This window comes from Phascolarctos cinereus, unplaced genomic scaffold (assembly GCF_003287225.1).
Source record: "Phascolarctos cinereus isolate Bilbo 61053 unplaced genomic scaffold, phaCin_HiC Scaffold_4;HRSCAF=312, whole genome shotgun sequence".
Classification (NCBI taxonomy): Eukaryota; Metazoa; Chordata; class Mammalia; order Diprotodontia; family Phascolarctidae; genus Phascolarctos; species Phascolarctos cinereus.
The window spans coordinates 354851673-354868084 of NW_027555847.1; the positions used below are offsets into that span (position 1 = coordinate 354851673).

The following is a 16412-nucleotide window of genomic DNA, read 5'->3' on the forward strand; positions in this document are numbered from 1 at the left end:
TAATAGAACATTTAATCTGTACACAGCAAATACACTATCCAAATGAGCCCCTATGATCAGAATGCACTCTCCTAACATCTACCTACCTCATCGAATCCCTGTTCTTCCAAGACTCAGCAGCTTCAGTACAGCCTTCTACATAAAGTTTTTCCTGATCTCCCTAACTACTAATGTTCTCCCTTCCCAAGCTACCTTGTAATTATTCTTTATTTTGTACATATTTATTTTGCACATATTTTAATATATTTATATTTGTTCATACATATTTATTTCCCATATAGAAGAGAAGCTCCTTGAGAACTGGAAATGACTTTTGTCTCACTTTGCTGTATTCCATGGTACCTAGCAAGACGCCTGACGCTAAGCAACCACCTAATAAATCCTTGTTGGCTGACTGAAAGCATTTATCACCTGAATTCATAGAAGAAAGTTAACAAATAGGTGGAAAACATAACAATAAGAACAATTATCAGAATATGATAAATCAAGTATAAAGTACTGTGCAAATAAAGGAAGAAACTACAAGCATTGAGAATGCTCTCCACCAGGGCAGACAACAATTTAATCTAAGATTCAGTAGATAAATTCTAGGGAATTTTCTAAGGCACATAGAGGTTTAATGATTTGCCCAGTTAGTAAAGACCAGAGACAACATGTGAACACATATCTACTGACTCCAAAGTAATTCATTTGTAACCCTGAGAGTTGACTTGGGGCAATGAGAGATTAAGTGACTTTCCCACAATCACACAGCAATAAAAAGCACCAGGGACGGGACCTGAACTGAGGTTTTCCTGACTCTAAGGCCAACGTTCTATCCATCCACCCTTAGACTCTTCTGATAAAAAAGATTAACAAATAAATCAAAACATCTGAGTAAGATGTAAGTACCAGTTAGAGTGAGAGAACTAAACATAGGCAAAGGGGATACACTGTTTGCCAAGCACAGCAAAACTCCAACAAAGCTGTGCACACGCTTAGGTATGATGAAACATTGAATAAGTTCAAAACAGCTGGAATTATGCATGCTATATTTTTACACTACACGTCAGACATACATAACAATACTACAAATAAAACATCGACAAAGCTAAAGAAATGTCTATTAAACAATAACCGAGTTAAAGAAGAAAATGGAAAAACTATTTTTTAGTAGTAAAGATTTTATTCTCAAATCCTAAGAGTTACATCAGTTTTGTGGGTTTATTTAAATAGATTAATTAGAGCTGCTTGGCTCACAGCTTCCAAATTCAAACGATAGGAAAAAATGAACCGTGTTCTGTATTTTTTTTTAATCAAAGTTAGCCATATTTTTTAAATAGTCATTTATCAAAATCTACAAACTACAGCCAAAGAAATTCTTAGACCAAATGTATAGAATTGATTCATAAAACTGAAATGGATTGTTAAATTGATTCATAAAAATAATTTTCATCTACAATGATAAGACCGAAAAAGAAGCAACATACAGTCTGCACTTGACAAAATTATAAAATAGTTTTCAAGGAAAGTAGAAAAGGAGGTAATATAAAAACAAAAATAGCTAAAAATTTAAAATACAGCAACTGGATGAAGTGTTTTCCCTTAAAGTGCAATAACTTTAACAAACCATTAGCTAACTCATCAAAAAAAAAAAGATCACCATAAGTAAAAATGAAAAAGGTGATCATAACAAATACAAAGAGAAACCATAACTACTATCAGGGAATAATACATTCTAAAACAAAATTTGGGAACTTAAATGAAATATTTCCAAAAACATAAACTACCACAACAGGTACCACAACAAATACACTTGCTTCCAAAAGAGAAATAAAGTTAAGTCAGAGAGTTACCTTTCCAAAAACAAAGGACCCAGATGACTTCCTACTTAAATTTTTTCAAACCTTTGAAGAACAAATAAGTCTTTGACATAATCATTGTAACAACCGGCAAAGGATCAGCAGATTCAGGATTCAAACTTGTCTGAATCCAGCGCTCTTTCTATTAAACTGTACTCTTTATCTACCCAGAGATATAAGATGGATAGAGAGACAGGCAGACTAAAAGACCAACAGAAAGAACGGCATCAATATTTATTGTCATTCTAAATTAAGTAAAACAAAAAATGTGTTCAGCAGGTTGACAAATAGGTTACATATGTCAATAACAAAAGGCTATCCTCTGACCCTATAAAATGTAGGGAAGTTGTCAGATATGTGAGCTCTGGAGGTTAACTCACATTGTAGAAATATCTCTTCACTAATGTAGATTCTTAACTCATCTGTAACTTAAATTTTTAGAGTTTCCTGGAGCACCAAAAAGTTGAGACTTGCCCAAGATCACAGTTAGTAAAAGGTAAGAGGGAAAAGCATGAAGATTTGCATGAAGTGATGCAGAGTGAAGCAAGCGCACAAAGAAAACAACATACACAATAACTACAGCAATATAAATGGAAAAACTAAAAAAAAGGGAAATTAATTCTACAAAATTATACATTTATAAATATATATTGTGACCCCAAAGGAGAGCTATTTGAAGATACTTCCCCCTTTGCAGAAGTGTGAAGTCAATGGTTGCAGAACACTGCATATATTTTCAGACTTTCTGAAAGCACTAATTTCTTTATTCTGTAGCCTTTTTTTCTTTTCTTTAAAAAATACTCTTATATGGGATAGCTCTCTGGGAAGGGAGAAGGGAGAAGAGGAGGAGTACTGGGACAAATTTAGGTAGAAAAAAAAACCAATGTTAGCAAGGAAATGTATTTTTAAAAAGAAATACATAGTACTGAGATATAAACAGAAATGACGTGTGTGTATATACATATATGTGTGTGTATACATATGTGTGTTTATACATATATGTATGTGTGTGTGTGTGTGTGTGTGTGTGTTTGTATTATGAAAACCATTATAAGACAATGGTATGCCAAAAAAAAAAAACAACCCAGTGCTCATGAAAAGATATGGTTTTAATTGAAGCACTGCTACCAATAAGCTGTATGACCTTCCCTTGTGGAACTTCAGTATTCTCATCTATAAAATCAAGAAGTTGAACTATAAGTTTTCTAAGATCCCTATTGGCTCCAAAATTCTTCATCATTCCATAAGCTAACAATGGGAAAAGGAATCACTATTTAATAAATGTAGTTGGGGTACTAAGGAAAAAAAATAATTTTTAATCTATACCTCACACTGTAATATATTTCAAATACATCAAAAATTTTGAAAACTAATCTATTACTAGAAGACAATAACAAAAAATTATCCCAGATACAGAGAAGATAAATTTCACTATTAAACAATGAAAATTATAAACAGAGATAAACATATAGAGTTTGAATATTTTAAACAAACATAACAAAATCTAACACAATATAGCAATAGCAACAAAATAAGAAAAATGTTTATGACACAAAAACAATAAAATTTTTTTATCAAAAATAACTTTGTGGAAAGAAATAGATAGCTACACTCAGAAATGTGGGGAAGTTCTGCTACGGAAACTCCTTCCACCAGTGAAGACAGTGGAAGTCATCTTTAACTTGCCTATGGCCACTAAGCCTGCGTGGGAGAAGTAAACGTTGGACCCAGCTCTTCCTGAGCTCAAGGCCAGCCCTCTATCTATCACCATGCTGCCTCTTCAAAAGAAATATACCATACAAATACCCAGATTTCACTCTGAAAAACAGGTTTAAGAAAATGAACAAACATTTTAAACACAAGGCAATAAAAACACAAATTACCACATAAAGAGGTAGAAATGTAAACATCTTTATTATTTGTTATGCAACTATTAAAGTAGCAAAAAAAAAATCCATTTTTGCCTGGGAAGTCAGAGTAAAGGTGAAGAGTGTGGAGAAAAGGGAAAGGAGGGAATGGAAGAAGCATTTAGTAAGCACCTACTATATGCTAAGCATATCACACATATCTCATTTGATCCTCACAACAACCCTATGAGGTAGATGCTGGCTATTATTATCTCTATTTAACTGTCAAGGAAACTGAAGCAAACAAATTAAGCAACTTGCCCAGGGTCACACAGCTAGTAAAATGTCTGAGGCCAAATGTGAATTCAGTCACATTTGATCCTCATAAGGACCATAAAAGATAGATACTATAGGCATTTTTATCGCCATTTTATGCACGACGAAACTGAGGTTCAGAAGGGTCAAAAGATGCATGGTCACAAAGCTAATATGCCATGCATAACACAGAATTAAACCATCTCACCATGAAATCTTAGGACTGATCCCTAGAGTGCAGAAGAAAATATAATGAGAGTACTAGTGACATGAAGCATTATGAGAAATGGGGGAAAGTAAAGCTTTAGGGTATAGAGTATATAGGATATAGAAATATAAAGGGTATACAGTATATAGGATATAGAGGTATAAAGGGTATAGAGGAGTAAATAAACTGGGCCTATAAGGACAAATTAGATTTCAAAATGCAGAGAACATCCCCTCCATGGGAAAAGGTAGAAATAAAGTGATAAAGGCAGAAAACGGCTGGATGTTTACCAAGGACAGTTCGTGGCCAAGTTTGACTAAAACCAAGCTGGTATAAAACTAGCTAAAAGAAGAGGGAGGGAGACAACAAACTGCAAGATCAAGAATTAAGAATTTGGGCTTTTATTTGCCAAAAAACAGGGCACTCATTGAAGAGTAATGACACAGTTAGATTTGAGCAAAAAGAAAATTAATATGGCTACAGCAGGAAAGACTGAATGTAGGCAAGGGTGAGGAAGACCAGTTAGACTACCTCAACAGTCTATGTGTACAGTAATGACAGCCTCTAGTAGAATGGTGACCAGGGGATCAGAAAAGATGAAGCAGATTTGAGAGAGAGTGCCAATGTACAACCAATAGGAATTGGTAATTAATGTCTTCTCACACCAGCTCGCACATTCAAAGGTAAAGCTCAGTAGTCTAACATAAGTGACCTGAAAATATGGAAATGATTGATCAACAGCAAAATAATCAATTTTCCTTTTCCCACAGGTTCTGGGAATCATTTTCTCTATCACATGCTGTCTCAAAAAGATGTTCGTTAACTAATTCAACCTAAGGATTCTCTATGCTTCCCTAAACAAAAATACTTTTTTCCAGAATTTTTTAAAAATCATTTTACAAGTCTTCAGTAAGGAAAATTATTTTTTAAGTTTAGAAAGAATACAATCACTTTGTTGATTCTCCAGAAGACTGATGTAGGAATGCTTCCCACCATACCTCGTCCAAAATATGGTAGACTTACATGACTCATAAGACGGCATTGCAATCATTTTCCTGGAAAAACTAAAAACTAATACTACCTCCTTGTTTTTCTCTTTTGCTATGTCCAACTGGAGCTTATGAAATGTGTTGTTTTAAAAAAAATTCTCTTTTTGCATCTTTGTGATCACTTTCCAAGTTCCAATTATTGGATGTAAAATCAAAATGCCAATCAGGATTTTAAGACACCTAAATAATCCATCCCCCAGCCTCAACAAAGGAATACAAATAAGAGATCCCAGACAATAATCTACTCTACTTTTAAAGATTTATACAATAGGACATTACTCCCTTGTTGGTTAGTTCAAATGTTTGCAAACTATCAATTTTTCTGCATTATTAAGATTTCCCTCTAAAATTGAGACTAATCTTTTTTTGTGTCTAGTAAAGCTTACACGCCCCTTCTCAAAATAATGGTTTTAAATGCATTAAATGAAATATATATATTATATATAAAATATAAATATGAAAATATAAAAGAATACCAAGGAAATTAATTATATTAAAATTGTTATCAAAAAATCTAAAAGAACCAGGGGGTTATAATGTTGCCATCATTTCTAATTTCATCACTAATTATGATGCCCCTGTCACTGTTACTGGCTGAGCCAATGTCCTTCATTAACATGGAGAAAATACTAACTCAGGAGAGTAGTTACAATATTTACCACTGCTCTGGACAATGAGCTCTCCATCAATGTTACCTGACAGACAAAAAACTTAAGAACTATAAATCAAAACTGTTTTGATTTTAATTATCACTATTATATCATTCTAAGATGCTATAAAGGAACTTTACATGCTAAATTTCATAAATATTAAAAAACAAACAAGATCTGTGTGTATTTGAAAGTATTATTATTGGAACCATTCAAAAATGTATTAAAAATTGACCAAAGGCTTGGTACTTGCAGTTTTTATGTGGAACTACCTAAGCACAGAATTAAACCTGAACGCTTCAGTGTGATAATCAGAATCCTCCAAAACATGGTTCCTTCTGAACATCCAACCTTAATTCTAGTATTTTACAACCCATCCTATTAAATACAGCCAGACCACTTGCACTATCCCTAAAATATACCACAAACATCCCGGACACCAAATCTTTGTTCAAGATGTTGATCCTATTTAAAATGTCCTTCTTCTGCCAAACAGTTCCTTTCTCCTAGCCACTGTTCAAAGTCCAACTAAAGCCCAGCTCTCTTTTCAATAAGTCATGCTATGCATGTCTCCTGCTTTTAAATGTACGTGCTTCTATGGCATAACTCAACAGTCACTTGGTTTTCAAAACAAAATAACTCTTGATTGTCGATGCTAAGGCACGAGCAAAGCAGCTCAGAAAATAAATAGATAACTTAAAATTTACTTAGAATAAGTTTCTTAGGCCCTCTGAATATAGGTATGCCTTATATTCTGGAAATTCACAACACTTCAAATAAAATAATGACACTATGCTGGAAAGGGGTCCACTAAGCTAACCTACCTATCCCCAACTGCTGCTCAACTCCTTGGTTCCCCTGCTCCAAAGTAAAAATGAAAAGCAACAACTTAAGGAAAATTCCCCTTTCACTAATTCACTAATGATAGTCAGGTACACATTTTATGGAAAAAAGATGAATGAAGGCTGAGTAAAAGAAAATTAAGTTATCTGAAGGCCTTTCAGGGTATCATCTTGGATTTTTGAAGAATTTTTTCTTTTAATCCAGGGATTCTTAAATTGAGGTCCACAGATTCATAAGGGACTCATTTATATTTTTACTAAACTCTAAATGAAATTTGGCATTCCTTTAATTACAAATGAGGGCAACAAACATTATTTTGAGATGGGGTCCATCCACCAGTTTCCCCAGAATGCCAAAAGGGCCTTTGAAACAAAAAAGGCAAAGAAATCTTTGTTTCAAGTTTTTGCTAGGCTTCAGGCTATATGCATGAATCAAGAAAATAAGAAAAGTTACGCAAGAGAATAAATCAATAAGTGTAAAGTCAAGAGAGACTACAGGGAAATCCTATGGCTAATAAACACCAACTCTAACTACTAACATGAATGACTGAATTAAAATGCCTATTTGTAATACCTAATTTGGAAGTGTTATTTCATTTCCTCACCATTAAATACCTAGGCAATACCGAATAACTTAGTTCAAATTATCTAAAAACTTAAAATATTTTTCCTTTCCATTGCCTATCTTTTCACAACGTCATTTCTAATATAACACTCTAGGAAAAGAAGATAGACAGTAGAAGGAAGGGAGAAAGGGCAGAGGGGGAAAGGAGAGGGGGAACAGGGTCCTTTTTTTTGTTTCATTTTAACACTTGCTGACAGCTCTAGGAGGAAAAAGTAAAAGACAGATAAAATGAAATTAATGCTTCAATTTGTACATTCCTTCCACATGGTACAAAGGAAAAACATAATGAAAACAATTGTGATGGCCTAAAATCACAGTTGAATCCACACAGACTTACAGTCACATATACATGGCATGACTGATGTTTTCCAACAGTTTCCTTGACACCTGTCCCTGAACTATAAAGCCAAAGCTAAAGGCGGAGGCACTATAACGGCTTCTCTCCTCCTATATTTACCAAGTTCTTGTTAGCATACTCCTGAGACTGACTACCCTACGGATCCTTAAGTGCCTGATGTTCTTGGCTTCAAGTCTTGATAACAGCAAATTCTCTAAAACATCTGCCTAAACGTTTGTAACACACACACACACACACACACATTCCCAAACACCAACATACATACAACAATATGTGATTTAAAGACAAATACACTAGAAAGACTTAAAAGACATGAGTGGAGAGAAAAGTTTACAACAAAAATAAGTAAAATGAGAAAAAGAAAAAAGAAAATGGGTCAGAGATCACAAATAGAAAAGAGCTAGAGATAGAGCAGAATGACACAAGTTGGTGAATGACTTACTAAGGGAGTGGTTTAGAGAAAAGAGAGAATGAATAAGTACAAGGGTAAAGTGATGTTACCATAAAATACTTCTTACATACTTTACATATTCAGTCTAATTTAATACACATCAGTAAATTCCATCAAGGAAATATTCAATATCCTGTCTCACAATGGGCCAGTTTGTGGATGAAGATGTAGAGAATGCTTTACAGAATAATCATATTCAGAAGTTTAGAAGTAATAGCTGGAATTCCCATCTTCCTTTTAATATTATAATTCAATTGTGATGAATTTATCTAAATCTTTCCTGAACTACTGAAAAAGCAACTTTTAAGCTTCTTTACAGCTATATGTCCTTAAATCACATATATAGCCTTATCAACTATTCTCTCCCCATCTTTATCTTCCTTAAATCAGACTATTTTTTATTATTTTCCACTACCCATTTCAAACTAGCAAAAAGTGTACCATAAATACAAATTTTCTGAAAAAGAGACAAAAGAATGTACAGATACTGAGAAAAATTAACTAGATAAAAAAAGTGAAATAACAGATTTCTTGCTAAGACTGTAATAATGCACTCTGTACTGAAAATGCATAAATATATTATACTACATCTGGACAACAGTAGGAAAACCCAAATTATTTAGAATATAATACATATAATTTCTCATGACCTTAGATTTAGAGATGTATACTCTGAATTTGTCTAAAAGCAAGAAAAATGTGCAAGTTTTTATTCTTTTTGGTAACCAGGTTTAAATTTGCCTTTTGATCACCAAAATAATAATGGCAATATTATGACAATGTATTAAATAATCAGACAACTGAAAATTGCATAATTCCTTCTTAGAAAACTAGGCACCTGGAAGCTGATACAGAAGGATGTTTGGTCAAACTTGAGCCTGAAGGTATTGATTCATTATCTTCATGTTGCCTTCTTAATTCTCTCTCTTTCTGCAGTTCTTCCTCTTTCTCTCTGGCTTCTGAAAATGGAAGAAAAAAAAAGAATCCATACTTAGACTTCAAAGATTTCAGTATTAAAAAAACAGGAAATACAGTATTTTTCTTAAAGTTAATATGCACCCCAAATGCTAATAAACAAACACACATTTCCAAATAAAGTTCTAAAATTTAAACTACTAACATTTTAATTAAAAAGAAAATTCCATACCATGCCTTTTAACAAAATGAAAAGGAACACAATTGCTCCAAGGCCACTGTATACTTAGGAAAGTTCCGATTACACACATACACATTTGTAATCAATGTGAACGTTATTATAATTCCACAGATCTAGCTTTGCCATCACTTCATATGAGATTTTACACATTCCCTTTCATTGTCTTTGTCTCTGCTGTGTTTCATTATACTAATAAACAATTTATTCAGCTACTCCCCAATCAGTTAACAACAATAGCTGACATCTATCAGACCACTTTACATGCTATTTCACTTGAAATAACAATGACTGTAAGACTCAGGTACCTATATACCCAAAAAAGACCATAGGTCAAACAGCCTATCTGGAGTATCTATCAGGTTAGGTGGCTATCTGGCTATTCATTGAAATTTCCCACCACATTTCCAGGGTTCCACTGGCAAAGGTCTCTCCAAGCAGGGACTACTCTAGATTAATTTGATTAATTATACTCAGCAAGTGTACCCTAGTGAAGTCTTGAGCAAAAAAATAAAAAATCAAGTAAAACTTCCTGGAAAAGATGAAGCAAGAGGTTTTTTTTCCTTAGAAAGTTAAAAAAAATTAGAAATGAAATGAGATCTTTCTAAGGAAAAAAATTCAAGTACTAAGGAGCCAGTCAGGCTCATGCATGATTCAGCAGTCACCACCTTAGAGGAACAGGGACCTTGGTCTACAATGTTCTAGAAGGCAAAAGATAAAAGTTTACAGCATGGTGTGCTGGTAAATGTTTAATAATCGGCTCTCTAGGGGAAAAAACATACACATGACATATTTTTAAGTTTAATCTACATTAATAACATCTTTTTCATCACCTTAAGTCTAAATAATCAAAAAACAATAAATCAAGTACTCATTTGCAGCATTTGCTGATTTCTCAGGTGTAAGTGCTTACACTGAAAATTTCACAGTCGGTTTTCATGAGAAGGTATGAGCTGACGCCAGCACAGCTATGACTTAACAGCAAAGAATGACATCCCTAACAAAACCAAGAATAATCCTACAAGAGAAAAATGAACTTTTAATGAAATAAAGGATTTGAGGGATTCACGATGAAAAGCAAGAGCTATGTAAAAACTCTGAAGTGAAAACAAAGGTAAGAGAAATCTAAAAAGGTAAACACAAATGAACAATGATGAAGGACTAAACAAAAATAAACTGCTTACATTCTCCTACAGGGAGAGGATACATATGTACCCTCTGAATCCTATTTAGACAGAAGGTATGGCCAAGGTTGTTATACCTTGACAACTGTAAAAGAAGAATGGAAAAGGATGGGAAGAGGAAAATATTGAGGATGGGGGGAAAGGAGAAGAGAGAAAAAATTCAGGATAAATTATCTCATACAATTGGGTACTGAAGCAGAAGCCTATACAAATAAGGAGGAAAGGACAGGGGGCAGCTGACACTTGAACTTCACTCTCATCTGAACTGGTCAAAGAATGGAAGAATACATATACATACATACACACACACACAGAGTTGGATACAGAATTATACTTCATTCAAAAGGGGAATGGGGAGAAAACAGAGAAGGAAAATTAGAAGGAGATTAGATCTTCTAAGGGAAGCAATTAGTCCTAAGCAAAACAAACTCTAAAAAAGGATGTACAAAAATAGTTGCCTCTTTTTGTAATGTCAAAGAACTGAAAACTAAAGAAGTTACAAATTATGGTATATAAATATGAGATATTGTACTATAAGATATGACTAAGAATGGTTTCAGAAAAACTTGGGAAGATTTGTAGGAACTGATACAGAGTGAACTGAACAAAGCTGAATAATTAATACAACGACAATAACATTGTAACAACAAATAAATCTGAAAAACTTAGGAACTCTGATGAGTGTAATGACCAACCAGGATTCCAGAGGACTCATGATTAAACAAGCTACTTACCTCCTAATAGAGGTGAAAGACTCATAGTACAGAATAAGACATAGAGGTATTTATATTTTTTTTCTTTCTGACATAGCCAATGTAAACAGAAATCAGTGACTTCACGATAAAAAAAATTTTGAAAAAAATCAAAGATTGAAAAATAGGAAATTTTAAATATCTAGTATCAAAAACATACAGGAAAACAGATCAAGGAGAGATAATTTATGAATCATTTAGATACTATATTTTAAGAAATCATAAATTAAAACTGCATATATCAATTAGAATCAGAGAACAACAAAGTAAAATAGAAGGAATCCACCAATCATCCCCTGACAGGAACCCTAAAAAGAAAATGACAACAGATTGAATATGAAGTATTTAATATGTAAAAGACAGAAGTCAAAGATGACACCAAGATCTGTGGGCCTGGATGACTTATAGGATGGCGGGGTGCTCAATGATGCTTAGTACCTTAGGATACCGTCTTTCTCTCTGGTTAGAAGCACGTAATGTATAGTCTTAGTTGCCACGGGCATGGAGAGTAACCTTTAAATGACTTGCCCAGAGCCAAACCAACACAGCTGCGTGACAATGTATAAGTGTTGTTGTTACATTACAAACTGGTCTCCTGGTTTTGCTCATTTCATTCTATATCAGTCCACACAAGTCTTCCCATCTCTTTCTTCACTTTTGCAGCACAATAATATTCCATCAGATTCACAGACCACAATTTGTTCAGTCATTCCCCAAATAATGAATACCCTCTTAGTTTCCAGTTCTCAACTGTAATAAGAAAACTGAAAAGGGAGGAGTGTTGCAGGGCAGAGGAAAGATAATGTATTCTATTTTGGACATGTTGAGTTTAAGATGCTCACAGTACTTTCAAATCAAGATGTCCAAGAGGCCATTTGGTGACATGGGACTAGAATTCAGCAGAAAAGTTAGAGCTGGATATACTGGTCATCTACAAAGAAATGACAACTAACCCCATGGGAGCTGATGAGATCATCAAGCAAGATGTAACTATTAATCCAAATGCCAATGAACTACTCTAATAGAACCATATCTAAAAAATATCTAACTACCAATGGAACTATAGCTAATAAAAACCTACTATACATCCATTCCCAAATGAAGAAATAGCCAAATGACAATTTTAGGAAGAGGAAATATAAACTGTTTCTAAACAATTAAAATAATCACTTTCTATTAAATAGAGAATATAAGTTAAAACGGTAAGGTACCAGAATGTATGTAAATGGCAAACATAGAATAAAACAATAAAATTCACTGTTTCCAGGGCTTCAGATAAACAAACACTTCAATCACATTGTTGGTGGGTGTATAGAGAGTTGAAGCTGGGGCAGCTAGGGGCACAGTGGATAGAGCACCAGCCCTGGATTCAGGAGGACCCGAGGCCAAATCCAGCCTCAGACACATAACACGTACTAGCTGTGTGACCCTGGGCAAGCCATTTAACCCCACTGCCTAGCAAAAAAAAAAAAAAGAGTTGAAGCTTTGGGGAGACTGAACCTGACATCCTTTAACTCCTTGATCAATTTATATCTCCCACCGGAGTTGATCAATTATTCATCAATGAAGTTAAAAGTCCTAGAGAATCCATAAAAGCACTTTAAAATTCCAGCAAGTTGTAAGCATTCAATAATGGAAAATGTGGTCAGATCTCCATCTTCTGTTCAGTTGCAATTTTTATCATATTCAAAAAATGACTGTGGAACAGTCTGTCACAAGCCAAACTTTTTGCAAGTTCACATTGCTTCCACTGTTTTTTTTACTGTTTGGGGAAGTGAGAGTTCCAGTAATCTTCTGTCATCCTTAATGGTTTGAAAAGAGCTTGTACTCTAAACAGAGAGTGAGGAACAGCACTCAAGACTTAAAACAATTGCCAGGAAATATCAAAAGAACTAGAATAATAATCTAGAATAATAACATCTCTAGTATGTACGACAGGTCCTCTATAAAGGACTCAAGGCAGGTTATAAATAAGAGTCACTCAAGATATGAGAAGTTACAGCTGGTTTGTCCTTTGTATTGGTAGTAGGAGTATGCATATCCATGAGATTACTTTAATTGATATGTTATAGAAGTTTAAAAACCACACACACTTGTTCAAGAAAAATGATTTAACACACATTTTTAAAACTAGGAAACATTTTAAAAGTATTTAATTACAGCTTTGTACTATCATGCAACCTATAGCCTTTAACTTGAACAAATGTAAATGCAGGTATCTAAACTTACCCAAAACTTTTCTACTTCTTTCCACAGCTGTTCTTCGGGTTTGCTCGAACATGGCTTCCAAGTCAAATGTCCTGGCTTTCTTTCCTAAAATGCAGAGGGATGGATGACAGAGATAGTTGATACTGTACAGTGAATAAAATTTTTGATTAATTTACAGTACAGGATGACCACAACATATAACAACAAAGTGTTCAATGCACAATAGATGCCCCTCTAGCCTCCAATTATCACTTCTTTAACCCAGAAATCCTGGTCCTGCTGTGGCAGAGAGGTGAGGGTGTCTGTCTGTTTGTTTTAAGGGGGAAAAGAGGGAAAGCAGCAATTATGTCCCTGAATTAAACAACTTATGAACCACTCCTCTGAATACCACTTCTCAGAGTGGATGAAGCCAAAAAACAGCTTAAGCACATATAAAATGAGGATAATAGCAAACTACCTACTTCAGAGGGTTGTTATACTGCTTAAATGAGATAAATGCATGTGGAGTACTCTAACATACTTTAAGGTGCTCTGTTAATTATCAATGCTATGTTCATACATCTTCAGAGACTTTAGACCCCACAAAAGTAAACAAAAACAGGGAAGATAAGGAGTTAGAAAGGAAAACAATCTTTTGGCAAAATAGCTCCCATTATGGATATCCATTTCTGTTTTGCATGCTGTGTGCTGGAAAATATTATTTCCCCTTGGGCAACTTGGCAGTTACTGAGAAAATACAGGTGGTAGTGGTGGTGGTGATGATAGTAGCAAAAGTATCAAAAGTAAGAGAGGCAACATGAAACAGTCAGGAAGACACAGGTTCCAGTTCTACCTTGACATACACAGGCTGTGTGACTGATCACTTAACTTCTCAATGCCTTAGGCCAATACCTAAGACTGTGAGTTTACAGAGCAGGTGTTAATTTGCTTTGGTGGAAGGAGTTTCCTTACTGAGAGTTCCTTATACCAATGAAATAACAGGATTAGTACAAGTGATAGTGCCTGTTGTATTGAAGTAGTCAATATTGATGCACTAATATTGCAGAATTTACTATGAGTTATCCAAACATAGCACTTCAGAGATAAAGGGAACTACAGAAATTATCTGGTGCAACCTCTTACCCGATCAGTCATAAAGCAGCTTTGCTTTTTCATCTTTTTTCTTAGTCACCTTTAGGAACAACGGCATACATACATGCATATGTATATATATATATATATATATATGTTATACGTGTGTGTATGTATATACACACACATACACATACATAGATGTATGGATGTTTGGATGTGGAATCCATGTCTGTTGCCATGAAAAAAAAAAGGGGTGGATGGATGGAATCTTAAACTCTTCAGATTTTAGGAATATACATACATATATATATATGTATGTGTGTATGTGCATATGTATATATCCCCAGCACCCAGCAAAGTGCTTAGCACAGCAAGCACTTAATAAATGTTTGTTGATGGCTAACTTGGAAATGTTTTGTTGACTTCACATGTATAACTCATATTGTTTGCCTTCTCAATAGACAGTGGAGGGCCAAGGGAGGGAGATAATTTGGAATTCAAAACTGTTTTACATGAATGCTACAAATAAACAATAAACTTTGTGGAAATAAAAAATAAATAAACGTTTGTTGATTGATGTCAAACATACACTCATTGGAAGTATGCATTTCTCTTTATGACCTGTAAGGGATGAGGTCACAGCAGCAAATCATCAGGTTTAGTTTTTGTTGCAGTTTTCCTCACACAGATGCCTTTTCCATGTGTCTATAATTCACAGAGTTGTTATTTACCCCCTAGCATCTCCAACAGTTTTCTACCCACAGGGACCAATGTACATCTCCACTTAATACCAGAGTCTGAAGACCTTTTTTGACCTAACTCCTTGAATGCAAAGAAACTTAATCTGCCTCCCCGTTCTGCGGTGCTCCCTGCACCCCGTTCCCCACCCTCCACCCCCTGCTTTTCTTCCCCCTCCCCCTCCTCTTCTTCCTCCCTTCTCCCTCCCCTCCTCCCCCTCCTCCACCCTCCTTCCTCCCCCTCCTCCACCCTCCTTCCTCCCCCTCCTCTCAGGCTTCCCCTTCCCCAATCAAAGGCCAGGCCCAGAAGGGTCAGCAGCGCCGAGCTGTCAGGGGGTGCGTGGGCCTGGGGGCTGCGCTGCGGCCGTAGATGGGTGACCTCTACTCCAAGGAGAGGAGTCGGGGCTACCCTAGGGATCACGGGCCCCCGAGCCCCACAGGCCGCTCTCCCTCCGCGGACTCTCCCGGGGCTCCCGCAGCTCCGCCCCCGCCTCCGCCCGGCGCCCCCGAACTCACCGAATCCCGTGAAGCCCATGGTGGAAGCCAGCTCCGGATCGGCCGCCGGCGCGTCGGTGCCTGTAAGGCAGGAAGAAAGGGAGAAGGGAGCTTCGTTAGGGCCGCTCTGCCTGTCCCGGGCCGCCCCTGCCCCCGCCCGGAGACCAAACCCACCGTCACCGCTGGTCGAGGTTTCCATGCCGGCTCCCGGGACAGATAGACCCAAGCCCCAGAAAATTAGCGCAGCTCGGCGCAGCCGGGCGGAAGTGTACTCGCAGCCGGGCGGAAATATCGCCACAAACCAGGAAATGGCGCCACTGCCAACGAGAGACGACGCGCCTGGCCAGAGTAGGTGACCCGCGGCTCGGCCCACAGCGCCGCCTGGCGGGAACGGCGAGTAATAAAGGTCGCGCTGGGAAGATTTCTATACTCCTGGGCGCGGTGTGCTAGGCTCAGGCGATGGGGAAGCAGTCTCGGAACAACCCCCTGCCCTCAAGCAGCTGACATTCTTTCCAGGGAGCCTACATGTACTAACATGTATAAGTATAAATTCCAAGTAGTATGGGGGCGGGGAGGAGGGAAAGGAGGGAATCAGGAAAGGCTCATCCATCAGTCTGAGACTT

General features: G+C 36.2%; 1 protein-coding gene across 1 annotated transcript in view; it reads right to left on the reverse strand.

Moving 5' to 3' along the window:
* The window catches only part of WDR70 (WD repeat domain 70), a 340948-nt gene extending 324874 nt beyond the window's left edge, over positions 1-16074 (reverse strand). Inside the window, exons 1-4 of the mRNA XM_020995972.2 lie at positions 15964-16074; positions 15811-15870; positions 13505-13588; positions 9025-9145 (exon numbers count right to left, since the gene is read on the reverse strand). Coding sequence (XP_020851631.1) covers positions 9025-9145; positions 13505-13588; positions 15811-15870; positions 15964-15988 — 290 coding nt within the window. The 5' untranslated portion in view covers positions 15989-16074. The remainder of the gene's footprint in view (positions 1-9024; positions 9146-13504; positions 13589-15810; positions 15871-15963) is intronic.
* Positions 16075-16412: the final 338 nt, after the last annotated feature.